Raw genomic sequence first — 19,916 nt, forward strand, 5'->3', positions numbered from 1 at the left:
ACTGTGCTTTAAGGGCACCTTAAGGGCTCAGTTGGTTGAGCATCCAACTCTTGATTTCAGCTCAGGTCATGATCTCAAGGTCATGAGTTTGAGCCCCGAGTCAGGCTCCACACTCAGCAGGGAGTCTGCTTGAGATTCTCTCTCTCCCTCTCCCTCTGCCCCTTCCCCTGCTTACTCTCTCACTCTCTCTCTCGCCAATAAATAAATCTTTAAAAAAAAAAAGAATACTGTTTTAGTTATCTTCAAATTTACACAAGCATAATAGCTGCTACATAGTCTTAATAAAGGCCTGTTGATTCAATCAATGGGCCCTAGTGTTCATCTGGTAGCGATTAACAGAACAGAACGCACAGTAAGAAGAAAATAGTAAGCCTCTCTTGGGCCGCCCTTGCTTTTCCAAATATTGAGGAGTGCCAAGTCTCCATGCCAGAGAAAGAATAGCCCAGATTATCTTGAAAAAATACGTACAGCTCCATCTTCACAGAGCTTTTTTCTCACTATATGGCAGGCCTGGTCCACATCTAGGCTATTATCTCCTATGTCCTGGTACTAAGCCAGCTGTCAGAAGCTATTTCCAAATCCTATTTTTAAGGCTGAATAGTATAAAAAATTGAATGCCAACAAGGAATTACAACTGAAGAAAAATTGTTTACCCTACCGCTCACTTCCTGGTGTAGTAATTCTATAAAAGCGATGTCTTAAATGATGTTTATCTCCATGATAACACACAGTGCACAAATCATAATTTGTACATTCTGCACATTTCCATCGAATGCCAATGATTGGTTGCTGGCGGCAGGTATCACACATGGTTCCATCATGCTTGATGCCTATTAAAACAAAGATACATGCTTACATTAACTATAAGTATTATTTACTTGAATACTATTCCCTGGGGGAAAAATAAGAACAGCATTTTACAAAGTAATTCAATAAAGTAGGAAAGAGTATTTCAAATGTACCATATATAGTTTCAAGACAACATGTTTCAAGTATTTTAATCAGTACAAATTATAAACTAAACATTTTCTATCATTTTTTTCTTCATTAGTAACACATCAGCACTTTTTTTGCTGTCATCCACAAACTGAAACTTAGGTTCAATCTAGTGACAGAAAAAAGAATCATTTACTACCAAGTAGATGTTTCAGACTTCAAACACTCAGAATCTTTTGAGGAATTTCAACCTATTCTCCAGGTAAACAATTACTCTAAAAGAAAAAACAAGTTTAGCCTCATGTTAGCCTCATGATATCATAGAAACAAACTATCAATTAATTTAAGCATCTATCCCTAAGTATTGACAAACTCCCCACCCCAAACAACAAACTTTAGGAAAGGATTACCAAATCAGTTTCTCAGTGTAAAAGGAAACAATATACTATAGTCAGGATGTTCCTTTGTTTTCCTTACAGAACAAGAAAAAAGAATGGAAAAAGGAAATAAGCATTTGGCAATATGACCTCCACCAAAAATGATGACATGAATGACATAGACAATTAGAACTATAAAAGGGGGGTGCCTGGGTGGCTCAATCAGTTAAGTGTCTGCCTTTGGCTCTGGTCACGGTCACAATCCCATCAGGCTCCCTGCTCAGCGGGGAGCCTGCTTCTCCCTCTTCCTCTGCCCCTCCCCACCCCCCCTCCACTCGTGCCCCCTCTCTCTCTCTCCCGAATAAATAAAATCTTAAAAAAAAAAAAAACTATAAAAGGTACCACTATAAAATAATGAAAATAACTAACATTTTTGTGTAACAAGATTGGGGATAATGTTCCTTTACTATCCTATTTAGATCACTTGATAAATTAAAACTAGGAAAAAAAAAGTTTTTTGAACCATGTGGGACCTGTGAACATCAGTGTCACTACTTTATGGTAATGGATGGTCAAGCCCAATACTGAATTACAAGCAAGGGTTGTATTGTCCATTCAACACTAACACTCCTGGATTTGAGTTCTGGCTTTCACTAGCTATTATTGTGCCCCTGAATGAGTCATTTTAACTGAAGTATTTATACATAAAATAATAGTATTTATTTCAAGAAAATGGGGGAGCAGAGAAGTAAGGTGGGGTTTAAATGAAACAAGATTGCTTGTGGTGAAGGGGGGTAATAGGGATGTTCATTACATAATTCTCTATTTTGTGAGTTTAGAATTTTCCATAATTAAATAAAAGGAGTCACTTTAGTTCTCAGAACTTCAGTTCCCTTTGGAGGAGGCATTATGTTCTTTAAAGGAAGGGCTGTTCTGTGGTGCCTGGGTGGCTCAGTCATTAAGCATCTGCCTTCAGCTCATGATCCCAAAGGTCATGATCCCAAAGTCCTGGGATCGAACCCTGCATCAGGCTCCCTGCTCAGCAGGAAGCCTGCTTCTCCCTCTCCCACTCCCCCTGCTTGTGTTCCCTCTCTAGCTGTGTCTCTCTGTCAAATAAATACATAAAATCTTTTAAAAAAAAAAAAAAAAGGTAAGGGCTGTTCTAAGAATCAAGTAAGAATGTGCTAAATACCCGAGAACTAGAGCACAAAAGTAGTAAAGTTAATACTAAACTCTAGAAGAACTGATACACTATTACTGCTTCCTGATAAGGGGGTAAAAAAAAACCCTGTATAATTAATTTTCTATATTCAAGTTTAAAATCCCATAAGGTAACTAGATTCTAAATAAAGAGCCAAACATGAAGATAAACTTGTGCCTGAGCTGAAATGGTAAATAAAAAGGGGATAGAAGAAAATTAAAAGGAAGTTGGATGCCTAGTAAAGTACAAAAGAGCATGACACCCAACACCAAATACGTTTCATGTGCAATCCTTCCGCAGTCTCCTGCCACACAAATGCTTGATCGCAGGGACAGGGAAGATGGCAGACATCAGTACCTACTGATTTCATTCAGTAACTATTTTACTGCTACTGTGGGCAGGTCCTCTGCTGCTTTCAAGTGTCATCCCTGGTGTAGTATGGATAACAGAAAGGAAGAAAATTAAAGTGGCTAGAGAAAAGGGGTCAAATTGTAAGAAGTTTACACAACAGTCCAAGTGAAAATAATGGTACTTTAAGCCAGGATAAAGCTAGTAGAATTGGAGAGAAAACATTCAGGAGAGATTTAGGACTTGGTGGCTATGGGTTAGAAAACAAAGATGTAGAAAGTAACCAAAGAAAGTATAAATGAGATCATTCAAGAGAAAACAAAGAGATAAGAGATATTTAGGAACAAACAGTATAATAACTGAAAACTAGAACTGCTCTACTTAAAAAAAAGAGCCATTAACCAAAAAAAAAAAAAAAAGCACATACTCAAAATTGCAAGTCCAGGGACACCTGGGTAGCTCAGTCAGCTAAGCATCTGCCTTCAGCTCGGGTCATGATCCCAGGGCCCAGGGATCCAGTCCCTCATCGGGCTCCCTGCTCAGTGTGGAGCCTGCTTCTCCCTCTCCCTCTGCTGCTCCCTCTGTTTGTGCTCTCCCACTCTCTCTGACAAATAAATAAATAAAATCTTTAAAAAAAAAAATTGCAAGTCCAGGCCTCTTAATAGATACTCATCTAAGAAACAAAATGAAAAAGGAATCAGGACAACTTTCCTAGAAATACTGGATGAATAGACCTTTCAAATGAAGAAAGAAGAAATCTCAGAAGAGCACAGTGTGTATTCAGAGAACCAGGAGCAGCTTCATTTGCTTGGCAGGAATTTGAAATACTGTCAGAGACTTAGAGATAAATTATAGTCACACTGGGAAATAACAAGATAAGACATGATTTCTGACTTGCAGATTTAAATTGTTGCATTAAATGGTAAAAACAAGAGTATTTGATTAAAGAAACTAGTTCTCTAACTTACTAGCTAGGTAATGTTCAGAATTAATTTAAACTACTACTCAGGGATCAATATTCTCATTTATAAAATGAGAAAATATTTCCTTTCATGTGTGTTATAGGCTGAATATATTCCCCTCCCCCTAAAATTCATATGTTGTAGCCCTAACTCTCCATGTGCTGATATTTGGAGACGAGACCTATGAGGTAACTAGGTGTAGAAGAGGTAATGACGGTGGGGCCTCCATAATGAGATTAGTATTCTTAAGAGAGAGAGCTAAGAGGTCTCCCACTCTCTGCCACATGAGGACACAGCCAGAAGGCAACAAGCCAGGAAGAGTCCTCACCAAGAAACCTGAATTAGCCAGACCTTGCTCTTAGACTGTCCAATCTCCAGAGAACTACAAGAAATAAATTCCTGTTGTTAAACCACCCACTCTATGGTAGTTTGTTATGGCAGCCCAAGCAGACAAAGATAATATAGAACCTTGTGATGCTGAAGTGATATATAGAGGTAAAAACACTTTGGAAGGCTTTAAAACAAAATGCAAATATAAAGAATTATACTGCACTTAATTTAATCTTAATACAGATTTATTAAATGTACTAATCACCTATTTAAATAACTTGGTGATCAAAATCATCATATATCCCAAGCAAATCTGGCAACTTATACAGAAAATCAAAGAACTTTTAAATTCTCAATTTCCCAGAGAGTACAAATAGGGAACATTCAATTACTCATGCATGGATTACCCCTATTTTAGCAAATTACCTACCTTCTCCATGGCAATTCTCTCATTACTGTTTTATGTCAGGTTTTCCCCCAAAGCTTATGATTTACCTGCAGCTATGTCTGTCTTCTCAGTTCCTCTTAAATGTTTTCACTCCAGCACAGCAACAGCAGACACAACTGCCATGCAAGATAGTCCTAAAAACCAGCAGATAATCCACTACTTCTCAACAGTTGATAATGATGTATTCTATCCTATGGCTAATTAAGTCTGACTGCATGAATCATGAAAATTATAATCGGCCATAAGCCCCCCCAAAATTATATTCTAAACAGAATGTATACGAAAATTAAAAACCACAGATTTAAAGCCATAAAACTCAAAGCTACTATCATTCACTAGTATTACATGCTTCAGTCATTTAGAATATAAATTAAAAGGCAAAATGTAACCTTTATCTATTCTTTTTTGAGAATATACATGAATTCACAGGAAAAAAAAAGTGTTTTTTTTTTAATCACATAAGGATTTTTTTTTAAAGGCCAAATAATCCATAAACTGGGTACTCATCTCTTGGGTTACTAAGAATTTGCTATATTTTACTTTAAATCAGTATGTAATCAATTCTTTATAATGTTCATTTTGAAAAAAATCTGCAATTATTCCTGTAGCTATTATTTCCCAACACAAATAGGAAATGTTTACAAAGTTAAGAAATTATTCTAGCTCACACAAAGATATTTTTTAAAGTAAATTCTAAAACCAATCAACAGATAAAAGATTTTGAAGAACTGGGGTGCCTGAGTGGCTCAGTTGTTAAGCTTCTCCCTTTGGCTCAGGTCATGATCCCAGCGTCCTGTGATCAAGCCCCACATCCGGCTCCCTGCTCGGCGGAAAGCCTCTTCTCCCTCTCCCACTCCCCCGACTTGTGTTCCCTCTCTTGCTATCTCTCTCTGTCAAATAAATAAATAAAATCTTTAAAAAAAAAAAGATTTTGAAGAACTATCATAACATAATGCCTGATGTAGGACTATTAAACCGAATTTTAAATTTTTGTACAACTGCAACTTATAATAAGAAATAGCAAATCACAATATAAGTTTTTTAAAAATTCACAGGTTTTAATAATGAAATACAGGTATATCCCTGCTCTATATGTACATTTTATACCAGTTAGATTCCTGAAAAACTGAGTATATATTTACAGTGGAGGAAAGGTGTGGCAGACTGTATTTTCCAAAGGGGGCCACACCAATATATATCCATCTTAATTGCTCTTTTGACAATGTGACAATGACAGATTTTCCTCCCAACTGGACCTGGATGTTTGCAATTGCCTAGGTCAACATAAGGAAGCAGAAGTAACTGTGTGACTTCTAAGGTTAGATCATAAAAGACAATGCAGGTGCTACTTGTCTGTCTGTATCCGTCTTTCTCTCTCTCTCAGGATTCATACCCTCCATGCCTTGAGAGTCCTTTTCATCATAAATCTGGCTACCCTGAAGCCACCTATGATGGAAAAGAACATGGAGAGGCCACACAGACATTGCAGAGCAGAGACAAACCATTCCCCAAGCTGTATCCAAATCCCCAACCCATGGAAGCAATGAACATATAAATTATTACACACCACTAAGTTTTGGGGTAACCTATAACCATTTTAACTGAAACAAAGCAAGTTTAAAAAAAAAGTATGAACTTTGTTATAGTTCCCCACAGTACAACATACCAAAAATAAACTAAAAAGCTAAATATGAAAATAGAAAATCATAAAAATGCTAGAAAAAACTGAGTTGAATGTATTTACAATTTTGAGTAGTCTTTCTAAGATGACATGAAACCCAGAAGTCACACACATGCCCAAATGAGCACACACAGGATACAGATAGAGAAAATCTGAAAACCCACCCCAACTGTTGACAGTGGTTCAGGGTGCAGGAGGATAAGGGGAGAGCACTCTCATGTTTTATTATGTATACTTCTGAACTGTTTAGTTTTATAATAACCATATTATTTTCATAATTTTTTAAAAAAACACAAAACAAGACCAATTTTATCCTCTCAAATTGGCACAGATTAACTACATGCATGCCAGTCAGATTTTGCTGAGGGAAATATAAATTGATACAACCTTTATGGAAGGTACTTGCAAAATGTTTCAAATTCCTTAAAGACTATGACCCTGTTGGCCACCTGGGTGGCTCAGTTGGTTAAGTGTCAGCCCTCAGCTCAGGTCGTGATCCCAGGGTCCTGGGATTGAGTCCTGCATCAGGCTACCTACTCAGCAGGGAGTCTGCTTCTCCCTCTGCCCCTCCCCCACTACTCCTGCTCAATCTCTCCCTCTCTCGAAAAAAAATAAAATATTTTAAAAAATAAAAAAAGACTATGACCCTGTCTTTAAAAAAATTTTTTTAAGATTTTATTTATTTGATAGAGAGAGTCAAAGCGAGAGAAGGAACACAAGCAGGGGGGTGTGGGAGGAGAAGCAGGCTTCCCACTGAGCAGGGAGCCTGATATGGGGCTTGATCCCAGGACCCTAGGATCATGACCTGAGCCGAAGGCAGACGCCTAACAACTGAGCCACCCAGGCATCTCGCTGTCTTCAAGTTTTTTAAAAAGTACACCCAAAGATACTAAGTTGTTTGTAGATAAAAACAAAAATTTAACAAAACCTATTTCAAAAATATGGGGCTATTTATGTGTAAAATATGGTAATCCATAGAGAGAAATTTAAGCAATTTAACCACGTTGTAGAAAAAATATTACTGATATGGTAACTATATTTTTTCAATAAACTCATTATTTTCTAAAATAGTTTGCAAAGAACTACAATACACCATTATATAAGAAATATAATACACATGCACAGAACAACTAGAAAGATAATCTCCAAAATGTACTGGTGGGATTACCCTTTGTGGTATACACCGAGTGTATATTAATTCTAGGAAGCAGCTGAGTGAGTAGGGACATTTAATATGAGTATATCATCAGAGATGCTCAAGTATGTCACCCATAAATTAAAAACAAAACAAAAACATGGTATTTACAGCAAATATTTAGAGAAACCAACTTTCAAATACTCTAGCAATAGAGTATGTAACTACTGCTTAGAAGTTTTTATTTCTTTTAACCCTTACACTAACTGAGCTATTTCATGAAAAGAAAATATATACTTTATCCGACAACCCTCCTCACTGGCACATGCCTGCAGTCACAGGCTAACCTGTCTTACCCCAGGATAGCACCATGACCAATACATCATAATTAATATCAAATGTCAGTAACAGTAAGTGTCCACACGGTGGTTAAGTTTCTGAGTAAGTCTAAAACAGGTCTCCTATGTCATCACAAAAAGTAAAATGCACTAAACAAATCAGTATCCACTATGCATTTAAGAGGTTTATTCTTAACTGCGCAGCTCTTCAAATGAGAGTTGATGAAAAGCATAGGGAAAATGTATCCCAACCTCACCATCTGACCAAAAAACGAAAAGTCCAGTTTTCAGCTATTCTCTTACTGACGTATTTTTCATCTCTAAGCTCATTTTCCACAAAGCACAATGATAACAACATTCATGAGCTCACAACCTAAGTATAGGTTTTCTTTAAAAGGAGCCATTTAAACACACAATGATAACTGGTTAAAAAAAAAAAACCTACAATTCATGTTTTTAGAGAACACTTCAAGAAAACCATTAATACACACAAAAGCACATCCAAATCCTTTCTTGGTTCCCACAGTTCAAATGCCAACAAAGCTACTGAACAGCTGTGAAACAGACTAAGGCTGAGAATTGGAAAAAGTAAACAAAGCAACCTATTCCACCATCAAAATGAGCACTACAGAATTTTTAATGAGAATGCAATCAATTGACTTTAAAACAAAAGTTGGTATTTAAAGAAAACACAAAAAGGAGAAAGGCTATTTAATAAACAAGACCAACATTTTACTGATCTCTTACTTCAGGAGCTTATTTGTTTCCCCTATGACATCCACCCAATTCATTCTCATCTAAAACCATTCCCTCCCAGTATAAACCTTAGCTTTGGCAAATGTTATTCCTTAAAATGTTCATTTCATAAAACTTAATTCCCTAACTAAACCTATTAGTCCTTTTTCTCCTTCCTATAGATTACCATATTATTCTAGAGACTTAATGCTCTTTTCCTTTGCTACGCTTTATGAAGACATCTGCCACCATTAAATGAACCACCTGATGATAGCTTTTGACTCATTCTACCAATACTCAAATGACCATCTGCTCTACATTTTAATGGCATCTCGCCTAAATTCAAAAACTTAGAGAATTTACAGAGCTTAGTCTTTTTGTTGGAAAATTTTATGAGAACAATTAAACATGCTGGTCAAGATCAATGATCACAGTTCTTAAGACAGCCAATGAAAAGAGCTCAAAATCACAAAGCACTCATTTATTTAAGTAAAATGTTAAATTTCTAGTTAGAAAAGATGACTGAAAGAGAAAACTAGCATTCTTACTACAAGCAGTGCACTCTACAAGGCACTTCAACATGTAACAAGAATACCTAAATTATCACTTCGTGGAACAGCAAAAGAAAAAAGTCAACAATATAATTGTTCACTAAAAAAAGAATGGAAACATGTATTAGGTATAGAATGGAATACCTAAAATTAATGCTCAATACTCACACAACTCAATTTGAATGAATCCTTCAACCATAATGCTAAATTTTTTTAATTATCTAAGAATACATAATGTTGCAAATAAAGTACTATATATTGTTTACAGGTACATAAAAATGTAACACAAATGTAAAAAAAAAACATTAAAATAACAAATTTCTGGATAATGGTTACCTTAGGAGAGGAGGGAAGGGAATGAAATTGGATAGAAGTACACAGGGCATTTGTTTCTAGATGGGTTTACAAGTATTTATTACTCATTAATCTATTTGGATATCTTATATGTTAAGTGATAAATTTTAAAACACTTTTTAAGGTAAAAAAATCCTAATAGACTAATATGACACCTAGTTAATCCTCTAAATTTGTGCCCTAATTGAAAGATTTCACCTAACATAAAAAAAATAATAATTTACAAGTCATTAGCCAGTACTTAAATGTAATTACTTATTGTGGCTTAACTGTTGATGTCATTCAACCAAACAAGAAATCATATTTCTGATTTAGGGATTCATTCAACTTTAACCCCAAATCAATGTGACAAAAAGTAATACAGAAATTAAAGAGGATTAAACCAACTGTAGTATGCATCTTACTCTCCCTGAACCTTCAAACTACTTACTGGTTTAGAAATTGTCTCAACAATAATTAAAATTCCTAAAGAGGGTAAGGCCTTTGTGACCTGCCAGCTGGTTGGTATATTCCACATTCCTTTCTCTTGAGAAATACTAAATTAATGAAAATAAGATTGTTATTATTAATAATACTAGCCACTACACATTACCACATCAAGCTAATGTGCTTTATACACACTTTATTTAACCTTCCCAACAATACTAAAAGCTGGGCATTACGGGCGCCTGGGTGGCTCAGTCGTTAAGCGTCTGCCTTCGGCTCAGGTCATGATCCCAGGGTCCTGGGATCGAGCTCTGCATCAGGCTCCCTGCTCCGCGGGAGACCTGCTTCTCCCTCTCCCACTGCTTGTGTCCCCTCTCTTGCTGTGTCTCTCTCTGTCAAATAAATAAATAAAATCTTTAAAAAAAAAAAAAAAAGCTGGACATTATGATCCCCATGTAAAGATGAAGATATTGAGGCTCAGATAAGTAACCTACCTGAAGTCACATATTAGTAGGTGGCATGCTCAAATTCAAACCTAGGTGGGTCTGATTATAAAGCTTGGCCTTCCTAAGGTCTTTGCTCCACCAGGGTTTTTTCTCCATCTGATCATATTTAAAGAAAAACAACGTATCTAGGGCATCATGTTCCCCATTCAACCTACTAGATTCAAAATACTATGTTATCAAGTCCTAATAGTCAAATAAATTTCAAAGAGATACACTTTAAAAATTGAAAAGATTATCTACTTTTTAGTTAATTCAACAATTTTGTAGAGTGAAACATCACTTCTTCAAGTACAACCAACTGTTATTATACATTAAGAAAATGTCTTTGAAGGCATCTCACCCAAAATCTACAACTCCATCATATCTTTTCTACTGGACAAGTTATTCTCATCTATTTTTGCATCCTCTACTACTCTATTACAAGTTTGCATAATAAAAATACAATCATGCCCTACACATTCCAAACAAAAGAAACAAGTTATCAAAACAGGCATACACTTGGCAATTTTAGTAGTATGCTTATTTTTAGAATTTGTTGCATAGGGATAGAAAGTTAATGAGGTCAAACAAAATTAAGAATTTTATAACTTTTTTTCCTGCTAACCAATAAAAATTCACTATTTTTTTTTTAAGATTTTATTTATTTATTTGACAGAGAGAGAGGGAACACAAGCAAGGGGAGTGGGAGAGGGAAAAGCAGGCTTCCCGCAGAGCAGGGAGCCGGCCCCAGGGCCCTGAGATCATGACCTGAGCCGAAGGCACACACTTAACGACTGAGCCACCAGGCGCCCCCCAAAAATTCACTATTTCATTTTAGAAGCAAAACACATGTCTGGGGCGCCTGGGTGGCTCAGTCGTTAAGCGTCTGCCTTCGGCTCAGGTCATGATCCCAGGGTCCTGGGATCGAGTCCCACATCGGGCTCCCTGCTCGGCGGGAAGCCTGCTTCTCCCTCTCCCACTCTCCCTGCTTGTGTTCCCTCTCTCGCTGTTTCTCTGTCTGTTAAAAAATAAATAAAATCTTAAAAAAAAAAAAAAAACACATGTCTGTGTACCCTGATATACTCCAACTTCAGTTTACAGGTAAAGAACTATGGCTCAAAGAGATTAATGTTATAAAGTTGAAAAAGAAAAAAAAAGACTGACAAGTCCAGTTTTTTTCTTTTAAGATTTTATTTATTCATTTGAGAGAGTGAGCCAACATGAGAGAGCACAAGCGGGGCGGGGGGTGGGGGGGCAGCGGGAGAGGCAGACTCCCCGCTGAGCAGGGAGCCTGATGGGGGCTCTATCCCAGGACCCAGGGGTCATGACCTGAGCCAAAGGCAGATGCTTAACCAACTGAGCCACCCAGGAGCCCTGAGAAACCCAGATTTTAATCTCCACCATCAACTTATTACTTGTGAAATCTTGGGCAAGCTAGTTCATTTCTCATAGCCAGTTTTCTCATCAGTAAAATAAAGGCTATCAAATAACATTTTTATAAGGATTAAATGAGAAAAAGTATATAAAACACTAGCATAGTGCCTGATACATGACTGGAGCTCATGAAATATTAGTCCACTCCCCTAGTTAACAGTCTTACTTGATAAAATCTAGAATGAACAAATAATTTTAATTTCCCTACTAAGCTAGAGCATTTTCCACTACTTCATGGGGCGAGCAAGGCACCATAATCTTAACTATTACAATTCCAAGCTGTTATGATTTATTATCATCAGCCCTACAAAACTCTTAAAAATCAAGTAATAATTTTTTTTTAATATAAAAGTTTCCATCCCATTTCTTGCCTTTTTAGGAACAAAATTATCATCAAGAAGATAAATCTACCCCTGGAGAAAACCAAATACTCATATCATGAGTGTGTTTATAGAATACAAACTAATTCTAACCAATGCAACTATCTACAAAGGTTAATGTGCTTAAAAAAAAAAAAAGTATTCCAAAATGATAAATGAATGTCTGGACTATCTGCTGTTGTTCCCTCCACTAAGTTAAACATCACCTTATCTTAGTTGTGTTCTATCAATTCATTTATAAGCTAGTTGTATAGAATTCAGAACCCATTTTCCCTCTAAAACAAAGTTTTAAAGATAACTTAAATACCAGACTATTTCACAAGAACCTGTTTACACAGAGCAATGGGCATACAAAGATAAAAACTGTTAAAATTGATAAAAACTCTCAACAAAGTGGGCTTAGAGGGAATACACCTCAACACAAAAAAGGTCACATATGGGGCGCCTGGGTGGCTTAGTTGGTTTAGCGTCTGCCTTCAGCTCAGGTCGTGATCCCAGGGTTCTGAGATTGAGCCCCATGTAGGACTCCCTGCTCGTTGGGGAGCCTGCTTCTCCCTCTCCCTGCTTGTACTCTCTCACTCTCTGTCAAATAAATAAATAAAATCTTTTTAAATAAATAAATAAATAAATAAAGGTCCTATACAATAAAACCATAACTAACATCATATTCAATACTCTAAGATCAGGAACAAGACAAAAATGTCCACTCTCACCATCTTTATTCAACACAGTACTGAAAGTCCTAACCGCCACCATCAGACAAGAAATAGAAATAAAAGGCATCCAAATTGGTAAGGAATTTGTCATTATTTACAGATGACATACCATATGTAGGAAACCCTAAAAATGCCATCAAAAAACTATCAGGACTAATAAATGAATTCAGTAAAGTTGCAGGATGCAAAATTAATATACAGAAATCCGTTGCACTAATAACACTAATAATGAAGTAGCAGAAAGAGAAATTCAGAAAACAATCCCGTTTACAATTGTATCAAAAGGAATAAAACACCTTCAAATAAATTCAACCAAGGAGGTGAAAGACCTGTACCCTAAAAACTGGAAGATACTGTTGAAAGAAATTGAAGACAACAGAAAGAGAAAGAAACACTGTGCTCATAGACTGGAAGAATTAATATTGTTAAAATGTCCATAATACCTAAAGTAATCCCCAGATTTAATGCAATCCTTACCAAAATACCAACAGCATTCTTCACAGAAGTAAAACAAATAATCCTAAAATTGTATGGAACCATGAAAGATCCCAAATAGCCAAAGCAATCTTGAGGAGGAAGAAAGAAAGCTGAAGATATCATAATCCCAGATTTTAGGCTATAGTACAAAGTTAACAGTAATCAAAACAGTATGGTAGTGGCATGAAAATAGACACTGATCAATGGAACAGAGAATCCAGAAATAAACCCATGCTTATATAGTCAATTAATCTACAACAAAAGAGGCAAGAATATAAAATGGGAAAAAGACAGTCTCTTCAATAAATGGGTGTTGGAAAAACTAGACAGATACATGCAAAAGAATGAAACCAGACAACTTATTACACCATACATGAAAATAAACTCAAACTAGATTAAAGACCTATATATAAGACCCCAAATCATAGAACTTGTGAAAAAAAAAAATAGGTAGTAATCTCTTGGACATGGGCTTTACTTTAGCAACATTTTTCTGGATGTGTCTTCCCAGGCAAAGGAAACATAAGCAAAAATAAATATTGGGACTAGATCAAACTAAAAGGCTTTTCCAGCAAAGGAAACCATCAACAAAACAAAAGGGCAACCTACTGAACGGAAAAAGATATTTATAAATGATATATCTGATAAAGGGTTAATATCCAAAATATATAAAGAACACATACAACTTAACATCAAAAACAATCCAATTTAAAAATAGGCAGAAGACCTGAATAGACATTTTTCTTTCTTTTTTTTTTTTTAAGATTATTTATTTGACAGAGAGAGACACAGCGAGAGAGGGAACACAAGCAGGGGGAGTGGGAGAGGGAGAAGCAGGCTTCCCGCTGAGCAGGGAGCCCGATGCGGGGCTCGATCCCAGGACCCTGGGATCATGATCTGAGCCGAAGGCAGACGCTTAATGACTGAGCCACCCAGGCGCCCCTGAATAGACATTTTTCAAAAGAAGGCATACAGATGGCCAACAGACACATGAAAAGATGCTCAGCATCACTATTCATCCAGAAATGCAAATCAAACCAACAGTGAGATATCACCTCACACCAGTCAGAATGGCTAGTATCAAAAAAAAAAAAATAGTAAGTTCTGGAAAGGATGTGATGAAAAGGGAACGCTCATGCACTGCTGGTGGGAATGTAACCTAGTACAACCAGTATGGAAAACAGTATGGAGGTTCCTCAAAAAATTAAAAATAGAACTATCATATGATCCAGTAATTCCACTGCTGGGTATTACCCAAAGAAAATGAAAGCACAAATTCAAGAAGATATATGCACCCTGATGTTTACTGCAGCATTATTTACAATAGCCAAGCTACAGAAGCAACTTACATGTCTACTGACGAATGGATAATGATGTGGTATATATATACAATGGAAAATTACTCAGACATAAAAAAGAATGAAATCTTGCCATTCACAACAACATGGATGGATCTAGTCAGGGAAAGACAAGTATCACATGATTTCATTTATACGTGAAACCTAAAAAAAAAAAAAAAAAAAAAAAATTAAAAAAACAAAAAACAACAACAAATAAGGGTAAGAGGCTCATAAACATACAGAACAAACTAGCGGTTGCCAAAAGGGAGAGGTGTAGGGGAATAGGCAAAATAGGGTAAGGGGTTTAAGAGGTACAAACTTCCAGTTATAAAGTAAATAACTCATTGTATGGTGACTAACATAATAAAATTTTTAAAAATAAACAAATAAATAAAGTAAATAACTCACAGAGATGAAAAGTATAATGCAGGGAATATAGTCAATAATACAGTAATAACTTTGGGAAGAGATAATAACTACATTCACAATGGTGAGCACTGAGTAATGACAGAATTGCTTTATCACTGTTGTACACCTGCAACTAATATAACCTTGTATGTCAACTATATTTTAATTTTAAAAAAATGAAAATTGTTACTATGTTCCTAGGTCCAACGGAGGAAATGTTCTATCACTGTAATCCAGACATGATGGTAAAAAAGTCAAGCTAAATGTGGGGACATACGAAAATGTGAGTAAAGAAATGGGTTTAGGCTGAAGCGGTTGTTGGTGTTTCCCTCATCTGGGCTGCCGAGGTCCTGCAGGGCCGTGAGGACGTCACCATGCCTAAAGCCCTAAAGGGAAAACTTGTAGGACGGGAAAAAAAAGTCATCCATCCATATAGTAGAAAAGCAGCTCAAATTACAAGAGAGGCCCACAAACAAGAAAAAAAGGAAAAATTGAAGAATGAAAAGGCATTGCGTCTCAACCTTATTGGTGAAAAACTGCAGTGGTTTCAAAGTCACCTTGATCCCCAAAAAGTAGGATATTCAAAGAGAGATGCTTGTGAATTAATTGAAAGGTATTTAAATCGATTCAGCAGTGAACTAGAGCAGATTGAATTACATAACAGCATCAGAGACAGGCAGGGAAGGCGGCACTATTCCCGGGAGACAGTCATCAAGCAGACAATGGAGCGTGAGCGACAACAGTATGAAGGATATGGCCTTGAGATTCCAGACATTGTAAATGCAGGTAATCTGAGAACTTTTAGGGAATGGGATTTCGATCTGAAGAAATTGCCAAACATTAAAATGAGAAAAATTTGTGCTAATGATGCAGTCCCCAAGAAGTGGAAGAAAAAAACTGTTACGGCTGTAGACAAAGATTTAGGGGAACTGGAACTAAAAGATGAATCAAGTGATTCAGATGAGGAAATGACAGCAGTGGCCTAATTGTCCTTTGCTTGCCGTGAAAGCAAATAATTGGAGAGCTTCAAGTTCTCTTTGACCTGATTATGGTAAATAACTGTCCAGATACAAGAATTTGCTATGAAACTTCTTGCATCATGGAATCCCATTTGCAGTTTCAAAAACAGTGTTACGATTTTCATTTAAAAATGAATGTTGCTTTTCGTTTACATTCAGTTGCTAAAATAGATATAGTGAAATAAAAGCACAATCTAAGATCCATTTAATCTGAATTTCCCGGGCAGGGGGAGTGATATGAATGAGGACAGAAAGGTTTTGATTTTCTTCCTCATGTTTACCTCGGATCACCTGATCTCACAGTCTGGGGCTTGTATAGCAACGTGTTTGCTGTAAGGGTCCTATGGATACTTCTTGAGCAGTGATGATAGCTAAATTGGCTTTCAGTAATAGTGTTTCACTAACCTTCCTCTTAAACATAACACCTATTTTCTTTCCTTGTAAAATAAGGAAAATGTGATAGGGAATAAATATACACTGATAGATTGTATGTTATTTTTATTATCTTTAAGCCAGAGTTAAATGGTAAAGTAAAAAACTGGGGTCTATTTTCATGATGTTGGCCTCCCACACTTAATCTGTTATCTTTTGATCGAGGGGATAAATGATTTCAGGTAACTCTGTTTCTGTATTATTTTCTGCTTTCTTATGAAAAATGATAGGTTTTATTTGTGGAAACAACTAATGATTAGAGAATCAGTTATTGCAATTGTGTTATTTGTGTTATTTATTCTTCTAAGAGATAGGCTAAATGACATATAACTCAGTATTTCAAGTATCATGAAAGACATGGATGTGTTAGAATGTTCTTCGTAGAACTCGTAAAAGGCAATTATCTTTTAGGCTATTTTCTAAAGAATACAATGCGAATATATTTGAGTATTTTCAAGAAAAGAAATACAAAACATTAATGCTATAAGAGGTTAACTAGATATCAACTGTCTTATTAACAATTTATTTAAAATGTTACAGCTTTTTTATTACTGAAAATTAAGAATAAAATTTATTTTCATAAAAAAAAAAAAAAAAAAAGAAATGGGTTTAAAGAGGTTAAGGAGGAGGGGCACCTGAGTGGCTCAGCTGGTTAAGCGGCTGCCTTCAGCTCAGGTCCTGATCTCATGGTCCTGGGATGGAGCCCCGCGCCAGGCTCCCTGCTCAGCGGGGAGTCTGCTTCTCCCTCTCCCTCTATTGCTCCCCCTGCTTGTGGTCTTTCTCTCGTTCTCTCTCCCTCTCAAATAAATAAGTAAAATCTAAAAAAAAAAAAAAAAAAAAGATAAGAAGGAATATTCCTTAAAAAAAAAAAAAAAAGCCATTTTCTTATAGGTACTTAAAATGCCTACGTTCCTGCTAGGTGACTCAGAGCAGTGGTTTCCAAAGTGAGGTGTACAACTCAGGAGATACAGAACGTGATCCTTTGAAATGCAAGAGAAAATGGAAGTCCACAATGTCTTATCAATAATTACAAACTCTAAGTGTTTTTGTAAGTTAGCAGCAAACTCACTTAGTGATAAACCCTGATCTGAACAAACAAAAGGCTATATATAGTACGTAGTCTTTATTATCCCCCTTAGTATAATTATTCATATGCTTCCCGGCAGAAATATTAATTTATTTGATTACATGGTGCTGCTGTGGACTTCAAAGTGGGTGTTTTATACTGTGTTGCAAACATACCATATTATAGTTCTAAAATCAAAAAGTATAAACTTGGTCCCAAGCATTCTAAAAAAAGGGGTTGTGGACTTTCACTGAAACTTTTACTTTTATATTTATTATTTTTCTAAAAATCTAAGAATGATATTAAGTTTTACTAAATGTAAATTAGTCAGCTGACACTAGCACTATCAGTGGGCCTATACAAAAACTCACACATCACACAGGGAACACAGGTGTACTGAAGGTGAGTGAGAGACTGAGAGCACCAGGGCCCAACACTGCGGCTCACCTCTGGCACATTAAGACATGCTGCAGCTTTTTTGTTCCTAATTAAGTGGATTTGTGGAATGCATGCTAATGACACAAAACAACATGTTGGTTATCTTGAGAAAAAGTGCTTAAGAGGCAAAATTAAGAATGAGTTCCATATTATTCACTTACAAAATAAATGAAAAATAAATGTTTCAAAACTGCATACATTTTCTGGGATGAAAAGCAGGGGTTAGTGGTATGCTCCTTATAAGATTTTTTAATTATACCCATTTAATGTGTCCCAGGGTAGAGATGATGTGAGAACGTAAGTGCTACCCAAAAGAAACTACAGTAAGCAAGATGAAAACTGTATTTGGAGATGTTTCCATCGTTATATGGTCTTTAATACCAAAATGATGTGTATCACCAATAAATTTTCATATTAATATCCTTGAAAGAAAATATTTTACTTCATTTTAAATTCAGTAAATTCAGAATTCATTGATTCAAAATATAAAAGTGAAACACCTTCCAATTCATACATAAGAAATGATTAGCATCAGCAAAGATGGAAAATTACTAAGTTTCAATAAAAATTTTACTTAACTGGTAATGGAATAGAAAAATAAGATTAAGATTTAATAAACTGTATTAGTTAGGGTCCAGTCAGGAGACAGAAACTACACCAATGCACCACTTCTAGAAATGGGGAAACAATGAAAAAAAAATGAGATTACTAAAATATAAGAGGCTTAAAAAAAGGGTTCCATAGGGCTAGGATCCAGACCTTAATGAAAGGGTCGTGACAGGCTGATGCTGGTTATCAGTGAGTGGGGGCACACTGAGGATATTTCTTGTTATACTGGAACTAAGTAAACTGGAATCAAATACTGATACTGAAATCCTCATGGATAAGATGATACCAAAAGGAAGCAAGCAAAACAGAAAAGAGCAAGTCCTTTCTCTCACTCCAGCCTTCCAGTCTCCTTTGAGGATCCCCTATTGGCAGAACCAATTAGGATCCAGCTGGCAAAAAAGAAAATGCAGGGGCGCCTGGATGGCTCAGTTGTTAAGCATCTGCCTTCAGCTCAGGTCATGATGGGATTGCGCCCCACGTCTGGGCTCTCTGCTTGGCGGGAAGCCTGCTTTTCCTTCTCTCACTCCTCCTGCTTGTGTTCCCTCTCTTGTTGTCTCTCTCTCTCTGTGTCAAAATAAATAAATAAAATCTTAAAAAAAAAAAAAAAAGAAAAGAAAATGCAGAGTCCCACCTCAGCCTCACAAGGTAGAATACAGAGTGGGTATGAAGCCAAGACACAAGAGCTTAATAACCAGCATAACATACTCAGAAATGTACTTCTTCCCTTTGGATCAATTATCTGTCTTTGTGAGGTCTCCTAAAAGCTACAGCATCTAGCAAAATCAAGAATGGAAACAAACTCAATTTAGAATCAGACTTGATTTACTAACATATTAAACTAAGATTTTCGAAAAATCCTATTGCTCTCATTTTTTAAAAAAAGAATATTCTGATGAGAAGGAAAATACCAAAATACCACCCTGATGGTTAGATCCTTTCAGTCTAGGTGTTTATCCTTTTTCTATATATATTTTTCCATAATTTTTCAGTATTTAAAATTTACATAAAAAGCACTGTATGATCTACAATATCTTTTTGAAACCTACTTTTTTACTTAACAAATATTTGGTAAATATACACTACTTCTTTCACCTTAACTGCTAATATTTTATTGTATGAGACTCATGTAACATGACATATAAATTACTCTACATAAATACTTTTAGGGCACCTGGATGGCTCAGTTGGTTGGGCGACTGCCTTCAGCTCAGGTCATGATCCTGGAGTCCCTGGATAGAGTCCCGAATCGGGATTCCTGCTCAGCAGGGAGTCTGCTTTGCCCTCTGACCC

General features: G+C 36.2%; 2 protein-coding genes across 3 annotated transcripts in view; one reads left to right on the forward strand and one right to left on the reverse strand.

The window, feature by feature from the left end:
• MIB1 (MIB E3 ubiquitin protein ligase 1) overlaps positions 1-19,916 on the reverse strand; it is a 132,531-nt gene that overhangs the window by 106,349 nt on the left and 6,266 nt on the right. For both annotated transcript variants that reach the window (XM_045886943.3, XM_064577845.1), the window contains exon 2: positions 659-830. In XM_045886943.3, coding sequence (XP_045742899.1) covers positions 659-830 — 172 coding nt within the window. The remainder of the gene's footprint in view (positions 1-658; positions 831-19,916) is intronic.
• On the forward strand, positions 15,374-16,808 carry LOC123852711 (translation machinery-associated protein 16). The gene has a single exon (XM_045886946.3). It carries the CDS (start codon positions 15,437-15,439, stop codon positions 16,046-16,048), a length of 612 nt encoding a protein of 203 aa, XP_045742902.1. The 5' UTR covers positions 15,374-15,436; the 3' UTR covers positions 16,049-16,808.

This window comes from Mirounga angustirostris, unplaced genomic scaffold, assembly GCF_029215605.1.
Source record: "Mirounga angustirostris isolate CCGP_5_RB_7025 unplaced genomic scaffold, mMirAng1.0.hap1 SCAF_14, whole genome shotgun sequence".
Taxonomy (NCBI): Eukaryota; Metazoa; Chordata; class Mammalia; order Carnivora; family Phocidae; genus Mirounga; species Mirounga angustirostris.